The 23765-nt window shown below is 38.3% G+C and overlaps 1 protein-coding gene across 4 annotated transcripts in view; it reads left to right on the top strand.

Annotated features, from left to right (window-relative positions):
* Positions 1-23765, top strand: part of LOC127410429 (pumilio homolog 2-like) — a 54108-nt gene that overhangs the window by 16200 nt on the left and 14143 nt on the right. For 2 of the 4 annotated variants that reach the window (XM_051645690.1, XM_051645687.1), the window contains exons 7-18: positions 553-847; positions 1282-1369; positions 4367-4471; positions 4545-4687; positions 9602-9719; positions 13828-13965; positions 14235-14540; positions 15703-15936; positions 21135-21402; positions 21508-21637; positions 21936-22064; positions 23061-23198. In XM_051645690.1, the coding sequence (XP_051501650.1) occupies positions 553-847; positions 1282-1369; positions 4367-4471; positions 4545-4687; positions 9602-9719; positions 13828-13965; positions 14235-14540; positions 15703-15936; positions 21135-21402; positions 21508-21637; positions 21936-22064; positions 23061-23198 (2092 nt within the window). Of the gene's footprint in view, positions 1-552; positions 848-1281; positions 1370-4366; positions 4472-4544; positions 4688-9601; positions 9720-13827; positions 13966-14234; positions 14541-15702; positions 15937-21134; positions 21403-21507; positions 21638-21935; positions 22071-23060; positions 23199-23765 lie in introns of all 4 variants that reach the window. The other 2 variants (XM_051645688.1, XM_051645686.1) reach the window with 1 other exon arrangement.

The following is a 23765-nucleotide window of genomic DNA, read 5'->3' as shown; positions in this document are numbered from 1 at the left end:
ATATTACAATTGCGTTTGGTGCCGTTAGTGGCCCAGAAATTACACACTGCCATAAAAACAAACTAAAAAAACCCCAAACCAACATGGAAAACGAAATGAAAACTAGTGATTTTCAAAACCAAAACAATCGTTAATATGGCAGCAATAGTGAAACTGCAACATTAAGCGTACACACCAATATCATGATATCTACCAAAAGTCAGCTTGTTCAAAAATTCTGACAACGCAAGAAAACTGCATTTACATGAGACTTAAAATCACTGAATTAGTCTCTACTTTTGATCACATCATTTACTGACGTTGGATAACCCGGTAAATGTGTTTACATGCGGAGCAAAATCGGGGTAAGGGGCAAAAATCTAGTTGTTTAGATCAGTTTATGTTTAAACCGTTTATGACCTTACCCCAATAAAGGAAAACCGTTTACGTGACCGCACGCGGTATTAGCTTATTAAGCATAAATGGTGTTACATTGTGCTTAAATGCGCTCTATGTATTTAGTCAATGCTATGAGGAAATTACTATTTAGTAAAAAAAAAATCTTTCTCACAGCCCCACCCCAGGCAGTCGCCAAGCGTCCCCCACAGAGGCAGTTGAACGGCTGGGCCCCAGTCAGACTGGGCTGGAAATGATGGGGCAGCACCACCCGCACGTTTTGCAGCCACCCAGCCTCATCACGAACAAACCTCCCACCGAGGACTTCCAGAGCCAGGAGGCCCAGAGCATGGGTGGCATGGAGCAGCAGGCGGGCATGGAGTCACTCCAGTTTGACTATGCTGGGAATCAGATCCAGGTGGACTCATCTGGTGCTCCAGTTGGCCTGTTTGACTACAACTCCCAACAGCAGGTACAGCTGCTAAACTGCAACTTACAGTGTCATTTGACCCTGTTACTTCTAGATGCCTTTTTGTAGTATGAAGCATGAAATGGCATTTGCAGTTCTTGCACCATATTTAATGTTTGGGAGTTTTGTGGCTTTTAATCAGTGTCTGTTAGCTTTGAGGCCATCAGTATGCTAGTGTATTCCTAAAACTTGACAATTAACTTTTGGTGAATATTGATGCATTTAAAATCACTTGACTAGCAATAGCAGGTAGCAAATCATTGTTTTCCTAGGCTGAAGGCTCTTGCCTATTTAGACAAGGGATCCCTTTGATATTTCTCACCCTTAACTTCTTGTTGAATAGGAAATATGTCAATACAAGAAGGAAATTGTTCCTGTCATAACATTTCATGGGGTGAGATGGATAATGGTGTAATATTTGTATTCCTTTTTTTAAGTTGTTCCAGCGGTCCAATCATCTAGCCGTTCAGCAGCTGACGCAACAGCAACAGTATGCCCTCGCTGCAGCCCAACAGCAACACCTCGGTAACATCACCTCTTACAGACATGTTATTCTCTCTCAGTGTGATAAGAGTCACAATCATAAGGGTAGAAAAATGAGAACCAGTTCTTATTCAAAACTGGTTCCTTTTGACTGGTTCCAAAAAAATACAGAAACCAAATTATTTTCGTTTATTTGGAATGCCCAATTCCCACTACTTAGTAGGTCCTCATGGTGGTGTGGTTACTCACTTCAATCCGGGTGACGGAGGACAAGTCTCAGTTGCCTCCACTTCTGAGACCGTCAATCCGCGCATCTTATCACGCGGCTTGCTGTGCATGACACCGCAGAGACTCACAGCATGTGGAGGCTCATGCTACTCTCCACGATCCATGCACAACTTACTACGCGCCCCATTGAGAGTGAGAATCACTAATCGTGACCACGAGGAGGTTACCCCACGTGACTCTACCCTCCCTAGCAACTGTTCCAATTTGGTTGCTTAGGAGACCAGGCTGGAGTCACTTAGCACACCCAGGATTCGAACTCGCGACTCCAGGGGTGTTAGACAGCGTCAATACTCGCTGAGCTACCCAACCCCCACAGTAAGGAAATCTTAAGAGTACGGCGGAGTTTACCTCGTTGCTGTGGATGGCGTCACGTTTTATTAGCGCGCTCTTTTAAATCACCCTCAGTGATTTGTAGACCGGGAACAGCTATTTGTCAGCTATAAATACATACATACAGTAGATAGATAGATACAGTTGAAGTCAGAAGTTTACATACACCTTAGCCGAATACATTTAAACTCAGTTTATCACAATTCCTGAAATTTAATCGTAAAAAACATTCCCTGTTAAATTCCCAGTATATTATTTTAGCAATAATTGGCTTAAAAAAATATCGTGATATCCGATTTCATTGTCAGTGAATTTTTTGTGCTTTATTGATTTTGCTTTAAAAATGTAATTCATTTATTTAAACACAAACTTAAAAGACATTTCTAAATTCAAATTGCTCTTTAAACTAAACGAAAAAAGCTCTCCAAATCCAAACATTTACAGTGCATCCGGAAAGTATTCACAGTGCTTCACTTTTTCCACATTTTATGTTACATCCTTATTCCAAAATGGATTAAATTCATTATTTTCCTCAAAATTCTACAAACAATACCCCATAATGACAACATGAAAGACGTTTGTTTGAAATCTTTGCAAAAAAAAAAAAATCACATGTTCCAGCTCACGCTGCATGCCTCTGAACAAACAGCGAATCAGACACAAACTGTAGCTATGTTTCCAACCAAGTTGTGAATTTAATTTCAAAACAATGTGCGGATAAGGCCGTGTTTCCATCCCTTGCATTCAATAGAACAAAATCATCACATCCGGGGAAATTGTAGCGACTGTGTGACTCTTTTATTAATAAAATACTCGTGGTACCACCCCTGGAGTTGCAAGTTCGAATCCAGGGCATCCTGAGTGACTCCAGCCAGGTATCCTAAGCAACCAAATTGGCCCAGTTGCTAGGGAGGGTAGAGTCACATGGGGTAACCTCCTCGTGGTCGCTATAATGTGGTTCTCGCTCTCGGTGGGGTGCATGGTGAGTTGTGCGTGGATGCCGCGGAGAATAGCGTGAAGCCTCCACATGCGCCATGTCTCCGCAGTAATGCGCTCAACAAGCCACGTGATGAGATGCGCGGATTGACGGTCTCAGACGCGGAGGCAACTGAGATTCATCCTCCACCACCCGGATTGAGGTGAGTCACTACGCCACCACGAGGACTTAGAGTGCATTGGAAATTGGGCATTCCAAATTGGGTAGAGAAAAAAATAAAAATAATAAATACTCGCGGTTTTGGATGTGCAGACAAAACACTCTAATAACTTGTTTAGAGTTAACTGGAAATGACAGTGCGTGTCACAGTTCTGGGAGCACTGTGTGTGCGTTCCTCCATCATGAATTTGCGGTGTGGATCTATAAGATATTCTTTAAAAGTATCAAAAACCTGCTCTTCTGGAAAAAGTGCAAGTTTGTGTTTAACTTATTTGCTCTGCAAACTCTATGCAGGCTTTGGTTTTTTAGGACACTGTTCACAGTTGTTCACTTATTTACTGAACCACAAGTCATTACTTTGTCATGTCCATCTCAAAATGAATTTAAAATTTACTGAAGGTACTTAAAGTGTACTTTAAGCCCTGGGTATACTTCCAATTTGACACGAATGCTCAGCGTGTGCGGAGAGTCGAACTCGAGCCTGTCAGAGTATACTCCATATAACTGCATGCATGCACAGCCGTTTGGTGCATGCACGCTACAACTGCTATGAAACACCGGACTTTCTCTTCAGGAGTTTAAACCCATAAAGATGTCTTTATATTCCTTCAGACTAGAGTTATACAAATGCAGGGATCTCCAGACCCCCTCACACATGCTTTCTTGGCTTGCGCATCCACTGTTGTTGTTTTTACTTTCATCTTCTGATGTTTAGCGGCGATTACATCTTCTAGCACTTCTTCGTGATAGCATCGACTCAATGATTCACCTTCGAAAAACGGATTTGTTGTAATAAATGGTATTTTAAAACAGTTTAAAAAAATTTTTTTGGTATATTGACTTGTACTAAGACCGATTATTCAAGTATTAAAAAATCAATAGGCAGAATTGGAACAAGAATTCTTAAATTCCTATGATCCCCATCCATAACAATCAAGATGCAAGCTTGTGAACTCGCCACAACTCAGGCAGCCTTTTGCAGCCCTAAACCTTAACAATTTGCAATGAACCTGTAATATCCCACTGAAATTTTCTGCATGGACACATTTTCTGGAAGACACATTAAAAGGTAGGATAAAGTGATTTGAATGTTTGGCGGTTTGATTTTGCTGTGCATAATTTTTCTGTGATGTAATAGGGTAACACACGCAATCAATTTCATGTAGTCTCACAGTGTGGTTTTGAAACTCTTAATCTAACCTGTGTTGTTTTGAATCGAATGCTCTTTGGCTTGACAATTCGGTTGTGGTTGTTTATCCCGGTAGGCCTTGCACCTGCTTTTGTGCCAAACCCGTACATCATCAATGCTGCCCCTCCGGGAGCAGACCCTTACACTGCCGCAGGCCTGGCTGCAGCCGCAACACTTGCAGGTACATGCATGAACACACACTATAAATATCAATCGTAGTACTGGGGGTTGTTGCTTATCGTGTTATCCCTCAGGTCCAACAGTGGTCCCTCCTCAGTACTATGGTGTCCCGTGGGGCGTGTATCCAGCCAATCTCTTCCAGCAACAGGCTGCAGCTGCTGCCAATCATTCTGCCAACCAGCAGGCATCCAATCAGGGCCCAGGACCGGGACAACAAGTTAGTGACTTTATTTCAACATAAAAAGACTTCACTAACAGTGGCATTATTATTAAGGAATATACTTACTCTGACCTCTCAAATGAGCTTTTTCATTTTTGGGAGCTGTTCACCCAAAAATTTAAGTTATGCCATTTACTCAGCTTTATGCTGTTCCAAACTTGAATGCTGTTATTTTTCGATGAACATAAAATTATTTTAGCATTGGCTCTTGCCATTCAACTCTAATTCATAATGAGTTTCTAGGGTCACTGTTTCAGTACGGTTTGGTAATTGCTACATTCAGAAAAAAATTATACTGCCAAATCCAAAGAAAGAATCCTCTATTTGGTAACAAACTCTTCAACAGTTTTCCCCTTATGAAAATCCCCATGGTTTTATTACCATAACCATAGTTTAGCCATGGTGTTTGTAGTAAAACATAGTGATAGGCCTGTTGCAATTATTAATAATCGATTTTTGTGCACTTTAAATTCCATCACATTTTACTGTCCAAATAAGGGAATGAACGATGTGTCTCATTCAGCTGAACTCCTACCGACTCAATAAGCCGCACAGCGGACCACACTGAGTGCAGCTCCTGAAGAGCAGCTGAAAAAAGACCTCATCAGAACCAGACTTGAAGTGCTGCTATGTACGCGGCATCTGCGAAGGTTCACGCCAGACTCCCACGAAAATATTAATGAGGATTCTAGTGAATGAAAAGCGCTCCGGTCTCACTTTCATTTAATGATCGTATAATGGCAAATGTCCGCCCGAGATGATAGAATGAAGAAACACAGAATCACAAAGGTCTTCATGTGAAATAGGGGCTCGTGGGTTTAATAGGAGAGCCTTAAAGTAACATGTGAATGTGAAGAATTTTGAATGGAAATATTTGTACTATTGCATGCTAATAATATAATGTAATATAATAGGTATTCAGGTTGTATATCCAACAGGTTGGCTATCCAATAGCAACAGTGTCAATGCAAAATGGACCAAGACTAAAGCTGACCAAAAAGAGAGACAGATACTTTAAGTATTTTGAATTATTTAAAATATTATTTTTAATGCCATATGTTTTTAAAGCCTTAAAGGAAAATCATGTAAAAGATCCTAATTACAAGGAATAAACGATTTTATAAAGCACACATACACCTATGACAAAAGCATGACCATTTTTATAACAATTAATTGTCGTAATCGTGAAAGCCCTAAAAGTGACAATTAATTGCTATAATTCAGCCAAAATTCATAATCGTGACAGCCCTACATAGTGACCACAAAATTACCATGGTTACTATAACACTAAAGTAAAACCATGGTTACTATATAGATTCTACAATATTACTGTAGTAAAACCAATGGTTAATTGTATCTAATCCATGGTTTCTGCCCTGTGGTCTGTCATGGATACTATAGTCATGGTTACTGCAGTATTACTATAATGAATCTATGGTTAATTCTTGTTAGGATCCTAAACTTAAAGCTGCTCTGCGGACCTCTTTGTGCCACTTTGAACTTTGTGCCAGTGTCAAAAGCGAAACCGTGTGACAAAACCCAGCGTGTGCGCAAAAGAGAACGGCAGCCAGAGGAAATAATAGTTTTAATATTTTAAACTTCAAATTTCAGTGTTAAATTACTTCTATCCCAGCAAAATATGCAGAGACAACTATAAATTAGCCAATTCATAGGATAATTTTCTTGAAAACTGTAAACCCTGTCTCTGTGGCGCTAGAAAAAATTCTGTTTTGTTTTGAGCGACCCACTTAGACCTGCTCCAACAACTTTACTCAACCAATGGCGTGAGTTTGGGGTGGGACTATTTAAGGCTACATCCACATTAATCTGGATACATTTGAAAACTGTGTTTTCGTTTTCGAAACGCTCTCTATCCATAGTGCCGTTTTCAAGAGTTTTCCAAAAGTTTCTCGTCCACAGTATGAAAGCGCTTAAATTCCCTTACTGCCCATGCGAAAAATCGCCATTCCATGTACGGGCTGAAATGCAGTTGTCCTCGTGTTTCGTCGCCGGACAGCAATTCCGAGTGAACTTTGCGTCGTCTATGAAGGAATGCATAGTGAAGGTTATACAAAGTCACATTTATCCTTAATAATGCTCTCGAAGTGAATAACAGGCACAATAACACCGCTACAATGTGGGCAGCCATCTTGATTGTTTTGGGTTGAATGAATCACGAGTGCATCACATGACAAATACGTCATCATTTGTGGATATCTCCGTCTTCTCCATCCACACTACAATCCGAGGATGGTGTTTTCAAATGTATCCACTTTTTTTTTTAAAAAGCTCAGTTTTTGCTGTCAAAAATGCCTTCTCCGTGTGCATGAAAGGCCAAAACGAAGAAAAAAAGATGCATTTTCAAACAAAAACGTATTAGTGTGGATGTGGCCTAACTGTTTAAACAGCTGCAGGCGAGGGGCGTATTCAGAAAGCTGTTTTGAAAACATTTTCGTTCAGTGGCGCAAGTGTCGCAGAAATAACATACTTCAGCTTTAAGTTTATCTTGCCAGTAAAGCTTGATATTGATTCTGCCCATTTGATCCTATTATTAAAATAAGTCCACCTTTTCAGTGTTTTTCACACCTTTAAAAATGCATCCAGTTAATTCTGAACATCTCTGAAAAACTGAACATTTTTACATGTTTATATTAAAATAAAATAAATGATGACTAACCAATTTATTACAAGTTCTTTGAGAAAGTATAAAGTAAATATGTTTATTATGATATTTTATCAACATATTTTATGTTTATTTTAATGTACCATGATTAATCGCAATCAAACGCAACTGCGGACTAAACTCGAGTTTAGGGGGAGGGCAAGATTATCAGTGAATAGTAAATTTCAGTCTTTTCCTCACACAAAAATTGACTTTGAATATAGCGCACAAGTAGTATGTCTATGTTTTATGATTTTTTGTGTTCTTATGAACCGTCAGTGTGTGACAAGAGCTGTGATTCTTCAAAAACAGGGTTCCCACGGATCCGCAGTTTTCCATATTTTAAGGTCATAAAAAGACTTAAATATCTTAAATGACTGGCTACCACCCCTGGAGTTCGCTAGTTCGAATCCCAGGGCGTGCTGAGTGACTCCAGCCAGGTCTCCTAAGCAACCAAATTGGCCTGGTTGCTAGGGAGGGTAGAGTCACATGGGGTAACCTCCTCGTGGTCACTCTAATGTGGTTTGTTCTCGGTGGGGCGCATGGTGAATTGAGCGTGGTTGCCGCAGTGGATGGCGTGAAGCCTCCACACGCGCTATGTCTTCATGGCAACGCGCTCAACAAGCCACGTGATAAGATGCGCGGGTTGACTGTCTCAGACGCGGAGGCAACTGGGATTCGTCCTCCGCCACCTGGACTGAGGCGAATCACTATGCGACCACGAGGACTTAGAGCGCATTGGGAATTGGGCATTCCAAATTGGGAGAAAAAGGGGAAAAATCCCCCCAAAAAATAAATAAAAAATATCTTAAATGAAACAACAAAAGTTTTAATTATCATTTAAAGAGGTCATAAATTTGGGGGCGGAAAGACAGGAATCATGATATGACCTAATGTGATTATCAAACTTCAAAAGAATACGATTTAATTAAATAAATGCATGCGCTGCATCCTTCAAAGTGAAAATGCGGCACTGTTGTATTTTCTCCAAGCACGCGGGAGCTTGTGAGTGTTTCCAGCTTTTGGAGAGCAGTTCACAATCATTAAGCCATATCGGAAATTTATGACAAGCGATCACTAAAGATCAACTGTTGATGATGATGATATAGTGTTGACAGTGTTTACTTTTAATTGTTTATAATGTAATATGTTGTAAATGATTGTAGGAGTGCACATTTTATTTCCCTTATTTGTTTCAATGAGCAGCTGGAAACAGGGAAGCGCTTACATTTCAGTCCCCGGTGTATTTTAGCCTTTAAAGTTAAAAGCTCTGCACTATGAATCAAATCTTTTTTTTCCCCTGGTTATTAGTATTTTGGTTGCACCATAAAGTGCATATGGAATTTAATTCAATTTGGACTCTTGTAGTCTCTGTCTGGCCCTCCACATCAAAGAACATTTAATGTAGGCTACCAATTTTAAAAACTATTGGCAGATAAATTGCCTTTCAACACATCATCGTATCAGCAAAATCCAATATTGGTCGACCTCTAAATTGTATTTATTTATATAATGGTACATAAACCAATATTAATGTGATATATTTTTGTGATATATTTTTGAGTATTTTAAACTGTTTTTAGATTGTGATTTCAGTGGGTTTGTTTTGGTATTGGGATACAGTATTCATTTAACTGTTCTTAAAGTCTTAAATTTGATTTTAAAAACTCTGCAGCAACCCTGCAAAAATAAATAAAAGCATACAAGTTTGGAACAACATGATGAAATAATGACAATTTTCATTTTTAGGTGAACAATTCCTTTAAGTTGGTCTTAGCAATAAGTACTTTGTCCCTTTGTACAGAAAGGGTTCAAAGTTCAGTCATATGACCATTGAGCTACTTGAATGTTGAATGCAGAGACCTTAACATTGTTTGCATGCAATCCAGGGTTTCTGTATAAAACTGACAGCTTTGCTCAACTCACCAAATATTTAGCTGTTTTAATGGGAAAAACTTAAATGAATCATGACATTCTCTTTATGCTGTATTTCAGCATTGCATTGTTTCGATCAGTGCTTTGTTAACCAAAGACACTTAATCAGTGATAAAAGAGGCCCTTTTTGGTTTGGTAATGTAATACATCATCTGGCCTCTCCATGTTCTGAAATGCTCCACCGACCCCCTGCACTTTGAAACTCATTTAAATTGAGATGGACGTTATTGACATAACAGTAAATGATTAAAAAAGTTATTTTAGGTCAGTGGTTTACTATAGGCTGTGTTGTAACTCTTCCCTCCCCCATCCAGGTGATGCGTGCAGGGAACAACCAGCGACCTCTGACCCCTGGCCAGAGCCAGCAGAGTCAGCAGGAGTCCCTCGCTGCAGCTGCCGCCAACCCAGCACTGGCCTTCACAGGGATGCCAGGTGAGTCACGCTCTCATTTTTTCTTCCTGTTTTAAAGATTTGTACAATTTTCTGGTATAACAGTTTAATATTCATAAACAACTGCAAGTTGTACACACTGTGGAGCTGTCAAAACATTACTGTTTGGAGTAGTCCAACACAGCAACATTAGCTCAATCAGTGGCTTGTGCTTGGGGCAGGACTGTCTGTTTGTGGTAGGGGTGTAACGGTTCTCGGTAGAAAAAACAAACCGTACGGTTCACCACCCACGGTTCTGTAAGCACCGCAGTTCATCTCGAGTCTAACGACGCATCTGGAGCATACGGTTTGGTGAAAAATACACAGTGTCAAATTAGACAATGATCTCATGCACTTAAGAAAATGGTTTATTCCAGGGTTTTTGTGGTAAGCGGCATTCTGAAACGTAGTGTATAAAGATTCTGATTTCCTTACGCTGTTAAAGGGATTAAGAGAAAGTGGTTTAACACATGAGGGCTGTGTCGTTACAATCAAATATCGATATATCACGATACTTTTTCTCACGATATGGTATCGATATTTAGATCCATATATTGTGATTTTTCAGTGCAGTCCGAGACACTTCTATGAGGCACAAAAGAGACTGAAACTGATCCAGTAGGATTCACGGTCTCCCTCACAGACATGCTGGACCTCTCTCATGCGTTTGGATCTGGGGCCGGCAAAAATATTGACTTTCTGCTTAATTTTCATTTGTATGATCCCAATGTCGATTCTTAAAATGCCAATATCGCTCTCTCTTTCTTTCTGCAATCCCCAACAATCAGATGTAAGTAAATACTTTCCATATGCTACACAAAATGTCTGTGATTAGCCGATGGCTGGTAATTTTTTAGATTTCACTCACCAGTGTTTGAGTGGTGAAGAAGTTCAGCACTGAGATCTTTTCACTGCATGCTGAGAGTAAAAGTTTTGATTCTTTCTGTGTAATGTGAGTCCAAAGACTAGATCCAAGCAAACCATTTGTTGTTTAATAATGTCTCTTTAATATACTTTCTGTTCTCTACAGTCAGTTATTTATCAAAAACAATAAAAGAAACAATCAATTTTGGGGGGCCTGGGTAGCTCAGCAAGTGAAGACTCTGACTACCACACTTGGAGTCGCAAGTTCGATTCGAGGACGTGCTGAGTGACTCAGTCAGGCTTCCTAAGCAACCAGTTGGCCCGGTTGCTAGGGTGGGTAGAGTCATGTTAGGTTAACCTCCTTGTGGTTGCTATATTGTGGTTCTCGCTCTTGGTGGGCGCGTGGTGAGTTGTGCATGGATGCCGTGAAGAATAGTGTGAGCCTCCACATGCGCTAGGTCTCCGCGGTAACGCGCTCAACAAGCCACGTGATAAGATGCGCGGATTGACTGTCTCAGATGCGGAGTCAACTGAGATTCGTCCTCCGCCACCCGGATTGAGGCGAGTCACTACACCACCATGAGGACCTAGACCACATTTGGAATTTGGCCAAATTGGGGAGAAAAGGGGAGAAAAAAAAAAAATCAACCCCATGTGACTCTACCCTCCCTAGCAAGCGGGCCAATTTGGTTGCTTAGGAGACCTGGCTGGAGTCACTCAGCACGCCCTGGATTCGAACTAGCGACTCCAGGGGTGGTAGTCAGCGTCTTTACTCGCTGAGCTACCCAGGCCACTAAAATTTGTAATATTGATATGTCTGTAATTTAACAGGTTAGAAGGTCCTCCGTTTAATGAATAGCTACATTAGCTGAAAGAGAATTTGGTAACACTTTTTATGACAGCCATATTTATGTTTTGTAAAGACATTATAATGCATTCGTAATGTCTCATAATACACCTTATGATATGTTATAACTTCTCATAAATAAGTGTAACCACAATTATAATACATTATAATACTTAACTATTCATAGTTATACCTTGGAGTATAATGCATTATAACACAAGCAACACCCAATTTTATCTGCAGAAGTTATAATGTATTATATATAATAGGTATGCTTTACGTAAAGTGACAAGCAATGTCTTATAAACATCCATAAGATATTTTTAAGTGGTTATAAGACATTACAAGTCATGCTAAAAGTTATATACATTACACATGCACAAAATACAAAGTAACACACATTAAATGTAAATTAAAATATTACGAAAAACACTTGTAAAGGTTAAAATACATCAGAAACTCTCTTTTGAGAGTATGTTGATCACACATGTTGCCAATCTTGGGTGTAAACACCTAAGAATAATTTAAGAAAGTATATTGATTCTGAATCTAAACTGGATTTCTTTAATACAATTTTATGTTTGTGCATCTTATTTGGAGACTTATTTTTATAAATAACTAAAATTATTATGTTTGACTTGTACTGTATGATGCAAGTTTTTGTTATGGCTGTTTATAAGAAGATATTGCTTTTGTAATTTAAAGCAGGCAAAGACCCCATATAATATGACCATGTCAGAAAGCCTTTGGACTGTTTACACTATACTGCACTTATATGATTAACTTTATTAACTTCTGCTGCGTTAAAAATGGATGTTTCTTGTGTTATAATGCATTATACTCTACAGTATAACTATGAATAGGGAAAGTCTTATAATGTATTATAACTGTAGTTATAATTATTTATGAGAAGTTATAACGAATTATAAGGTGTATTATGAGACATGTATAATGCATGCATAATGCCTTTACAATGCATTATAAATATGGGTTTCATAGAAAGTGTTACCGAGAATTTCTTTCATAATGTATGCAAGCAAAATGGACATTATATCTGAACTATACCCAAATTAATTTAAATTAAAAGTGAAATCGAACCATAATATCGTGATGTACCACGATATATTGAATCCTGACATGTATCACAATACGTATCATATCGTGAGGTGGCTGGCGATACCCAGCCTTACAACACACCCAGGTTTCTCTCGAAGAATGCAGTCATGTAAATGCATAAGTGGAGTTGTTACAGGTTTTGAAAGAGTGCGCATGTACGTGAACAGACCAGATAACAGTTATCATAGGATGGAGTCCAACAACAAGTCAACAAAGTGAAAATATTTCAACATTTCTGAGAGTATAGTTGGAAAAGCACATACACTACAAACTATACCCATTTATACAAACCAATGTAAAATATTGACTGCCCCTTACGTCCCGTATATGCGCCCGTACGTTGAGGGAACCCCAGAGTTTTACATAAGAGGGAAACCCCATCATTGCAGCGCAATTCCCACTGCAGGTTGTGATTTGAAATTTGAGGAAGCAAACACAGCAACAACTCTGGAACTAAAGCAAAACAACAGTAAATAAAATAGTCTTCCTCGGATACCATGTTTGTTTTTTACACAAAAGTTGTGAGGAAATTAGGTTGCCTGGAGACCGAGCCACATGTATATGGGAGTAAAGTGTACGCCGCTTATACAGTGCATGTAAACAGGAATGGGATATGCCACTTTCTTGCAATAAGCTGCTTTGTGGTGTCCATGTAAACGTAGTCATAGACAGGCACAGATACAACCTGTTTCTCACGTTGGTCAGCTTTCTACAGAGCCCATTTTACCATGGTTTTGATACAGTTAACTGTGGTTTTACAACAGTAAAACTGTAGTAACCATATAGAAACCATGGTTTCACTATAGTAATATGTTAGTAACCATGAATTTATTAACCATGGTTAATTTTGTGGTTTCTTTGATTTTACCAAAAAAACCATGGTGAAACTATGGTTACTGCAGTAAAACGGGGTAAACCTGTTGAAAAACCAAACCAAATTTTTGGTTGCCAAATCCATAGTAGAATTAATTTGGATTTGGCAATAGTATTTAAAAAACATTTTCTGAACATAGCAAGTAGCGAACCTTACCAAAACCATGACTCTAAAACCGTGATACAAACCGAACCGTCAGAACTTTTAACCATTACACCCCTAGTTTGTTGAACAATGGCAGATCAGGAGCATGTTCTGGGAAAGTTGTTTGAAAACCGTTGGTGATGCTGGTAATTCAGAAATAACATTTCACCTTTAACCTGTGCAGGCATTCCCTACATTTTAAATGTAAAACCCTTCTTTTGTATTAAAAGACTGATTCAGATCCCTGTCTGTGATGTTTTGATTAGGTTACCAAGTTCTGGCACCTGCCTACTATGATCAGAACGGAACGCTGGTAATGGGTCATGGAGCTCGCGCTGGCCTGGGTGGACCCGTCCGACTGGTCCAAACACCACTCCTCATCAACCCAGCAGCTGCACAGGCTGGTGAATATCCATGTTTTTACTTGCACTTAGAATTGTCAATCGATTCACATGTTTAATTGATTACAAGATGTACTGATTAATAAATAAAATAACAAATAATTGCATATCAGTATTTGCCGAGAAGAGCCTTCAAATGAAGATAATTCGAGGACATTAATTATTTTTTTAATGCATTATTTCTTTTAATTCATTGTATTAAATGTGTTAAATTCTTCTGATTTTTTTTATTTTTACTGATCTTTCCTTTATTCTGTTTAATTCTTGTCTAGCTGCGGCTGCATCTGCCTCAGGCTCTGGTAACAACATGTCTGGTCCTGCTAACGGTCTGTACCGGTCCATGGGCTGCCAGCAGCCCCAGCAGCCTCAGCCTCAGCAGCAGCCGCCACCACCCTCCAGTGGCCTGCCCTCCAACTCCTTCTACGGCTCCGGCTCAGTGGCACCCAGCTCCCAGAGCAGCTCGCTTTTCACCCACACGAGCGCGGCACCTCCACCCAGCACCTCTCTGGGCTTCAGCAGCACCGGTGGATCTCTCGGTGTGGGACTTGGCTCAGCTCTAGGGGCCTTCGGCTCCTCAGGTCTGTTTCACTGGAGGAAACATTAAGAATTATGGATTAAATGTGAACAGAGAGAAAAAGATTTGCAGAGGAATGAGAAGTAGAGCCGAGTCTCAAAACCTAGTAAGCTTCCTACCCAGTAGTGTTGGGGAGTAACTAAAGTAGCAACCTTACTAACTTAAAGGAATATTCCGGTTTTAATACAAGTAAAGCTCAATTGAGTGCATTTGTGGCATAATGTTGATTACCACAAAAAGTAATTTCAGCTCATCTGTCCTTATCTTTAAAAAGAGCAAAAATCTAAGTTATAGTGAGGAACTTGCAATGGAAGCGAATGGGGCCAATTTTTGGAGGGTTTAAAGGCAGAAATGTGAAACATAATTTTATAAAAGCACTTACAATAATTACATTAATTCTTCTGTTAAAACAAATGTATTATTTGAGCCTGTAAAGTTGTTTAAATAATTAATTTTACAGTCATTTTTAGGGTTTTAGGCTTTTTTGACTACATCATCATGGCAACGAAGTTGTACAATTGGCTATAACTTTACATAAAAAAGGTTAGTACGTGATTTTATAACATTAAAATCATGTTAACACATCTTTTTACACATATTTTAACGTTTACGGATTGGCCCCCCCATTCACTTCCATTGTAAGTGCTTCACTGGAACCCAGATTTTTGCGCTTTTTAAAGAAAAAGAGGGTTCTGAACCCGGAATGTTCCTTTTAACCATGTTTTTCATTAGCGTGCCACTAGTTCAACTGTTTTTAAAATGGTATAGCTTTTCAAATGACAAACTACTTTTTCCAAAAATGTAGCATGATAAAACACTACATTGCGGTTTTTAATGTCCTACTTTATTGCACATGCTGCTTTAAAAATGAGCAGGCTGAGCCAATACTCAAACAAGCTCTCCTAAAATGTCCTCTGTTATTTTGTTGGAAAGTCTGATTCATTCTGGTGAATTGGTTCGTTTGGATGAAAATTAACCAAATTAAAATGTATAGGTATTTTTTTGTTTAGTGAAATGTTTTTGTTGTGGCTTTTCGTTATTGTTTTTTATAAATAAGGGTGTACTTCAAGTTTAATGCTTTAACTTTAATCCTGCCAGATTGAGAGGGTTCGTTCTTCATCTTGTCTTGCTTCTCTCCTGTTCTTCCTGTTCTCTTGGTCCTGCAGTGTCTAGTTCTACCAGCAGCAGTGCGAACCGTCGGGACTCCCTGTTGGCCAGTTCTGACCTGTACAAGCGTGGTGGTGGTGGCAGCAGCTTGACTCCTATTGGCCAGTCTTTCTATAACAGCCTGGGATATTCCTCCTCCCCCAGCCCCATTGGCCTGACGCCTGGTCACTCTCCTCTGACTCCTCCACCCTCTCTGCCTTCCTCCCATGGGTCCTCATCCAGCCTTCACCTGGGTATGAGCTCTTGGTTAAGTTAGTTGGTCCACATGTAATTTTGATTGAACCCTCTCCCCATGTCTGTAGATCATTGTATATTTTCATTTTTGGCCGGGATTATTGAGCACATTTGCGTCATCAACGTGAGTACCAGCAAGAGCGCTTGCAGCAGCTGTTTACCACTGTAGCTAGGTAACGACTCAGGAGGAGAAGCCTCCATAAATAGAAAGCACTAAGGTTCTTTCTCATGTTTTTGTCCCATTTGATTTAGCTATAAAACCACACACTGAACTGCCCTGCCCTTCTGCTGGGTGCAGATGCATTACAAGAGTTGCAAGCAGCTTTACACACTGTAAAAAGTTAAGATTCTCAAGGCTCCATTTGGGGTTTCTCAGATGCCACACAGGTGGAACCCTCTGGAGATCCTCATAACAGTCTGATTAACTTGCACTTAGGATGTGAAGGTATCACATTTTCAAATCGCGATAATTGCTGAAGCTTTTGGTATTATATGGTATTATCACGGTATTGAAAATTTGGGTTCAAAGATAAACATTATTGTTGTTATCTTAATAAATTGTTGAATTACTTTTTTAATGCCAAACTGGCCTTTTAAATTAACAGATAATAAAGAACTTTAAAAAAAAACCCTGAACATTTAAAAAACGAATTTAACATTTAAATAATTACACAAAAAAGAAAATGATATACAATAAAAAAATTATAAAATAAATATTTGAAAATAAATATACTTTTCAGTCACCGTCTTAACCCTCTGGGGTCAATGGACGCGGCGGCACGTCCTGCTGGATTTTTTCCTCATAACAGCGGAAACAACTTAAAATACGTCAGTTTTGGGCATACAGATAAGTGTAAGACATCATTAGAAACTATAAAGGGTCTACTTTTATTTGTGTACACTCACAATAACAACAAAATCTTGTGCTTTTGTAAAATAAGAAAATAAGCAGGGTGCGCTTTCAGCTGTCTCTGCGAGCATCTTTCTGAAACACGTCACAAAAATGAACTGAAACTTCGCGTATATTTATCACACAAACATGAAACATATGTCTAAAGAAAGCTTAAAATGTCTACTTTTTTAAAAATAAAACATCTTACAATGTAATCTGTATGAAACAAAGCGATGTTCAGTTTCTCCTGACTCAGCTCATTATCCCTAATGTGATCACACCCACCAGCAGAGCACGCTATTCATACAGTAATATGCTGAGGCGATCAATGCAAATGGTAAACGCCTCTGAGGCAAGTTTTAATATATATATATATATATATAATATATTTTATTCCTGTGATGTAAAGCTGAATTTTCAGCATCATTACTCCAGTCTTCAGTGTCACATGATCCTTCAGAAATCATTCTAATATGCTGATTTGCTGCTCAAGAAACATTTGTTATTATAATCAATGTTGAAAACAGTTGTGTACAATTTTTTTCAGGATTCTTTGATGAATAGAAGTTCAAAATAACAGCATTTATCTGAAATAGAAAGCTTTTGTAACATTATACACTACCGTTCAAAAGTTTGGGGTCAGTAAGTAATTTTGTTTTGTTTTTTGTTTTGTTTTTTGGAAAGAAATTAATACTTTTATTCAGCAAGGATGCATTATATTGATCAAAAGTGACAGTAAAGACATTTATAATGTTACAAAAGCTTTCTATTTCAGATAAATGCTGTTATTTTGAACTTTCTATTCAAAAATTGTATATATTGTGTATATGCCCTGTATCATATAGTACATATTTACTCAGGTGTGAATCACATCAATATTCATGATAATTCACGCCCCCTCGCATATGGCTTTTCTAACACTAAAAGTGTCTTACAAAAGTTAAATGACTATATTGTTTTGTATGAATGAGTGATCAGGATGGTTTTCACATCATTTTGTAGCAAAAACTCTAGGCTTCAAGATCCAGTCAAAAGTCTTGTGAACAAATGTTTATTATGTGTTATATGGCCTTATTTCAGTGACTTAAAATTTGTTTTTTTCCAAAAACCACGCATAAACATTTTTTATTCTCAAAAATACAAACATGTACATACACGTTGCTCACATATTATTGTAGCCCAGTTTGTGCTGAATACAGTGTTATCAGACTTTAGCCATTAATATGTTTTTAAACAACTGAAAAAAGCACAAATGTCAAGGCATGTCAAAACGTCTCCAGGGCCAAAAAACACCCTCAGACCCCAGAGGGTTAAAGTGCAAAGCTGCAAACATGTAGTCAAGTCCCCTTATGAACAATGGCCACATTGCCATTATTTATTATAGGACTCAGTATTAACTGATTACAACCATTTTTAGTTGTTTCTACAAGACACAAATGTTACTGTGTAGCTAGCAGTGTTTTGAGAGAAGCAAGCTACACATTATCTACAAATGCAGCAACAGTTCACTTTCTTTGTCATCTTAGTTGTCACTTAGTTGTCTCTTAGAGTGTTGTCTCTCAGTTTTCCAAAAAAGTTTGGAAAAACAAGAAGAACTGTAACCACTTGCCTTTATCTTGCTGAATTGCACGGGATAATTGTCCCGCAGATTAGCGAACATGTTGAAGGTGTTCCTGTGTTTTACTGCCACTTTCGTGCCACGTTTAACACAAAGGGAAACCATCTTCGGCCAACAATCCCTCTGCATTTTTATGGAAATCCAAAAAATTGATCAGAAAAATCTAAAAGATTTGGCTAAAAGTTTATCCACAATTATTTATATTTTATATTTTGATGTGCCCACGATAACAATATTGTGTGTTAATTGCAGTGATATACCATATTACAGAATACCGTCACATGCCTACTTGCACTAAGTTCCAGCAAGAATAAGGACTGTCAACAGTTCTTTCAGTAACCTCATCATAAAGGAAAGACTTTGAGGCTCTTATTGTGAATTCTTCCTCTTTAAATATATATTGAAGATTCTTGAGTACATAAAAATATTTTAGGTTCTTTTAAAGGGTGTTTGGAGGATCTCTAGAGGGTTATGTCGGTGTGGTATCTGAGGAACCTCAAAAGGTGCCTTGAGTATCTTTTTATTGTTACAGTGTACTATACCAAGCAAATTATACAATACAAGTCAAAGTTTGGATTTGTGTTTTTTGTGTTCTTAAACACTTTTTGATCTAAAGGCTTATGTTTAAATGTTTGAGATTAGTTTTGTAGGCAAATAGGAATTGTGCCTACGTATGCATGTCTTTAACCCTTATGTTGAGTTGCTGTCATTTTGACACGGATTATTATTATAATTTTTTTTAACGCACTTTATTTTTACTTAATCCAATTGGAATAAAATTTCCTTCACATATAGTATCTGAACACACACACTTTTTTTTTTCTTTACTTTTTCTTGATTTTTATTTCACTTTGTTACACCTGTTGTGTTCCCGGTCAAAAGTGACCGGCCATTGGAAATGAATGGATTAGACTACAAAATACAGAAATACAAAGTGTTCAGAAGCATCCCAGTCCTTTAGATGAGCACATATGTGGATGTGTTTTTGGACACACAAAGTCCTCGGACATGTGTGCGCGTGCGCGCACACACACACACACACACACACAACATGGGTTGAGCGGCCTTTTGTGCATCGTTTTTCCATGTACACTCTTTGAGGAATATTTCAAGATCTACTTATCAGATTATGTGTTTGGGCTCTTTTAAATCAGTATAGTCAGTGGTAAGCTACAATATGTCATTGTTTTTGTTATATGTATGTTTTAAAAAGTAATAAGGAAAAACGTAGCAAAAAGACACTCCTGTTTATTACATTTATGTGTGTCAGTGGGAACTTTATACACTAATACTCAACTGCAGTTTGGCTTCTGAGTGAAACAAATTTGCTCATTGCATTTTACTAATTGAGACCTTTCCAGTGGTATACAACACATGGCTATCTTATATTTTTTGTTTTTACAAACTGAATATAATTATTGTGATAGCAAATTATGAGAACAAAATGGTTCTAATTTGTCAGCAAATTAAAAAGCATTATTTAAGAATTGATAGGATCAACTATATATATATTGTAATGTCCTGATTCTAAGCTTTAAAATGACACATCAAATTATTATTATTATTATTATTTTTTTAAAATATGTAAAATAAAAAATAAGAGTACAAAACCATAATAATTACTAAAAAAGAAGTTGACAAAAATATCTAATCCAGTATCTTGGGATAATATGTGAAATATGAGAGATTTCTTAACAATCTTAGTGGGCTGGTCATTTTGACCCAGGAGCACAAAAGGTGTTAGCACAAACGAACAAAAGAACAACACAAGGGTTAAAAAAATTATTGTTTTAATTAAAATACATGAAATGGATGACAAGTGACAAACGTGAACCGGACCCCCAGACTTTGGTGCAGTTCCATGATGTCTTTCTGAGTTGGGAAAAGTTTTTTTTACACCATCCGAACAAAACCAAACCCTGAATGGACTCTGGTCCATTTCAAAAGATCTAATGTGAAAATGTCCTTAGCCAAGGTGCCTCAACCGTTTAAACCGGTTTTACAGGTGTTTAGGCTAAGTGTGGTCTTATGTTTTGTCTCTTAAAATCCTCCATTCTTAAAGGTGCTGTAAAGCAATTATTTATGCAATGACAAATCCCTATTACCTGCTAGATATCTCTAAAAAATGTACCATGAAATATCATAACTGTATATGTGACGGCCCTTGGCACTGTAAACATCGGGGGGAAAAATTGCACACGGGCTGCTGCCAGATTCTTTTAGATAATCAAAAGACTTTAAAGCACTTTCTGCATGTCAATCATTCTGCATGTTCACAGGGCATATTTAAGCAGCAGGAAGCTGTCAGTTTGTTGTGTGTGAACAACTTTTAAAAAGTTCAAGGTCAGTGTAACTGTTCGGGTTTGCTTTATGATTTTTGAGTGTGGTGTTTTGAAAAGAGCAGGGTGTGTCTACTTTAGTGGCTATGTCTCATGGAAGTTCCAGAATGGCTAACATCGCTTACAGCACCTTTAAAATTAGATATGGATAAACACAGATATAGGGGTATGTAATGTTAATTCAGTGATATTCATGTGTTTTTGTACACTTTGAACCATGTACTCCTTTTTCTTAAGTGTTTGGGTGGTACACTGACAAAGGGATGCAACAGGATCTCTGCACTTATAGAAAACTCTTTAAAATGTCATCACACTCCAAATTCTTTTTTTTTCTCCCGCTCTTTATAGGTGGTCTGCCCAATGGCAGCGGCCGTTATATTTCTGCTGCTCCGGGAGCAGAAGCCAAATACAGGAGCTCGGGTGGTACCTCCAGTTTGTTCAGTTCCAGCAGTCAGCTCTTTCCCCCACCACGAGCCCGATACAGCCGCTCCGATGTAATGCCCTCGGGTCGCAGCCGCTTACTGGAGGACTTCCGGAATAACCGCTTCCCCAATCTACAGCTCCGAGATCTGCCTGGACACATGGTGGAGTTCTCCCAAGACCAGCACGGATCTAGGTCTTAACACCGACATATTCACACTTTTATCAAATGCTGCCTTAGATTCATAGCAACACCCTTGTCGTTCTACGCTAAACGTGAGGTCTTTCCCTCAACGTCCAGGTTTATCCAGCAGAAGTTGGAGCGGGCCACCCCTGCGGAGAGACAGATGGTGTTTGGGGAGATCTTACAGGCTGCTTACCAGCTCATGACGGACGTTTTCGGGAACTATGTCATCCAGAAGTTCTTTGAGGTAACTCATTTTAGGTGTTTTACCTATTTTTGAAATAAATATAAGACAAATAACAGCAACAATACACATATTCCTGTAGATTAACTGGTAGAACTTGGCACTAGAATCACCAAGATCATGGGTTCGATTCCCAGGGAACACACAAACTGATACAATGTATACCTTGAATAGTGCATTAAATATATAATCGTAAATTGCTTTGGATAAAAGCATCTGCCAAATGCATAAATTAAAATATAAATGTCTTGCATTGTTTTTGACTTAGAGTAATTGCTTTCTCTGCCACTGTCTGTTGCAGTTCGGCAGTGTGGATCAAAAACTGGCTCTGGCGACTCGTATACGTGGCCATGTGTTGCCGCTGGCTCTGCAGATGTACGGTTGTCGGGTGATCCAGAAAGCTTTGGAGTCCATCTCCTCTGACCAGCAGGTAATTGTAAGTTACCTTTTGCTTTTTTTTCCACATTACACCTCACCACAACAATTTAAATAAAGATGTAACTGGATATCAACGATATCTGACAAATATCCCGATGCTGATTGCGACAGTTATTGACAGACGATGATCAACAATATTGGGGAAAAGACAAAACCATGAAGCTGGGAAGTCGCCAAATATATTAAATTGTAGCCCAATAGTTATCATGAACTTTTTAGATATATTTACAGATACTAATCAATATTAAAAACTTAAAAATGAAATGCAATACAAACACATTGGATAAGAACGCAGTGGATATTATTAGGCAGCATTAATTGGGGCACACAAGGGAATTTATTATGCTTATACCTAATAGCAAAACTGGTGTTTTCTATTCATCTAAGCACAGACTAAGTGAAGTAAACAAACTGTTGTGGCTGTTTTATGAAAGTAGAAATGATGTGGGTTGTGGTTTATTTCTATTTCTATTATTTTTATAATCATTATCATGTTTAGGCCTTCACTTATAATTGTCTTTCGATCTTAATTTGCATTGGTAATTTTCCACCTGTTGTAGTAGACTGATACTTGCGTGATGGCAAATGGGGCTGGTGGAGAAAGTTGGAGACTGTAAATGTTTGGATTTGGCGAGGTGGTCATAAGATTTTTTTGACCACTTTATTTTAATTGCTTTTTCATTTCAATTGCAAATTTAATTTAGAAATATATTTTGGTTTAAGTATGAATTTTTTTTTTTTAAAGCAAAATCGACTGGTAGAAGTGAAATGCATGCGAAAATTTTCACTGATCCCTTGGCAGTGGGGGTAGAGGGGGTTGACTATGTAATCGGGTATCGCGATAGTTTTTAAATAAAATGATCGTGAAAATATTTCTTGCATTTTGCCCAGCCTTAGTAAATGAAGACAGTAATTCAATCTTTGGGTGAACTATCCATTTAAATGCAGTTTGAATTTTTAATGTACATTTCTCTTTCTCATGTGTCAGAGTGACATTGTGCGGGAGTTGGACGGTCATGTGTTGAAGTGTGTGAAGGATCAGAACGGGAATCATGTGGTGCAGAAGTGTATTGAGTGTGTCCAGCCCCAGGCTCTTCAGTTCATCATTGATGCTTTCCAGGGCCAGGTATCCTCTCTTACTTGCTATAAAACCCAGGAACAGTACTTAAATATCTGATGATGCTACACCAAATATTGATGATGTTGTATGTGCATTTTCCAAAAACTCTGTGGTCTAAATTCAGAACTGTATATGAGACACAGAATATGGTGAATGGAGATTCCATGAGGATTTCAAAATGGGGAACCCGTTTTATTATTCCGCATGACTTCAGTTCATATTTCCAAATTCTAAATATATGGGTTGTAAGACATTTGTTATCATTATTACAATGTATTCCAACTTTTCACATACCTATTTGACAGATCTGACCAAATCGGTCAAGAGAATGCATAAACAATGACGTAGTCCAGTCTTACAACTTGTGTGTATGCAACATAGAAATAGGAAAGAGCAGTTGAAAGACAGTTAGCATTACATTTATTTTTCCAAAGGATGGATCAGGAGCACAATTGTTTTTAATTATTTAAGAAAAATTTAACTCTACAAATTAATTGTACAATGCTGATATGGTCACCAACATTTTGCACTCAGTGAACAAGGGAAGACTTGTGTGAATGTATTTCATGGCCT

Source organism: Myxocyprinus asiaticus, chromosome 19 (genome assembly GCF_019703515.2).
Source record: "Myxocyprinus asiaticus isolate MX2 ecotype Aquarium Trade chromosome 19, UBuf_Myxa_2, whole genome shotgun sequence".
In the NCBI taxonomy this organism is placed as follows: Eukaryota; Metazoa; Chordata; class Actinopteri; order Cypriniformes; family Catostomidae; genus Myxocyprinus; species Myxocyprinus asiaticus.
This window is presented reverse-complemented; position numbering and strand designations above follow the sequence as displayed.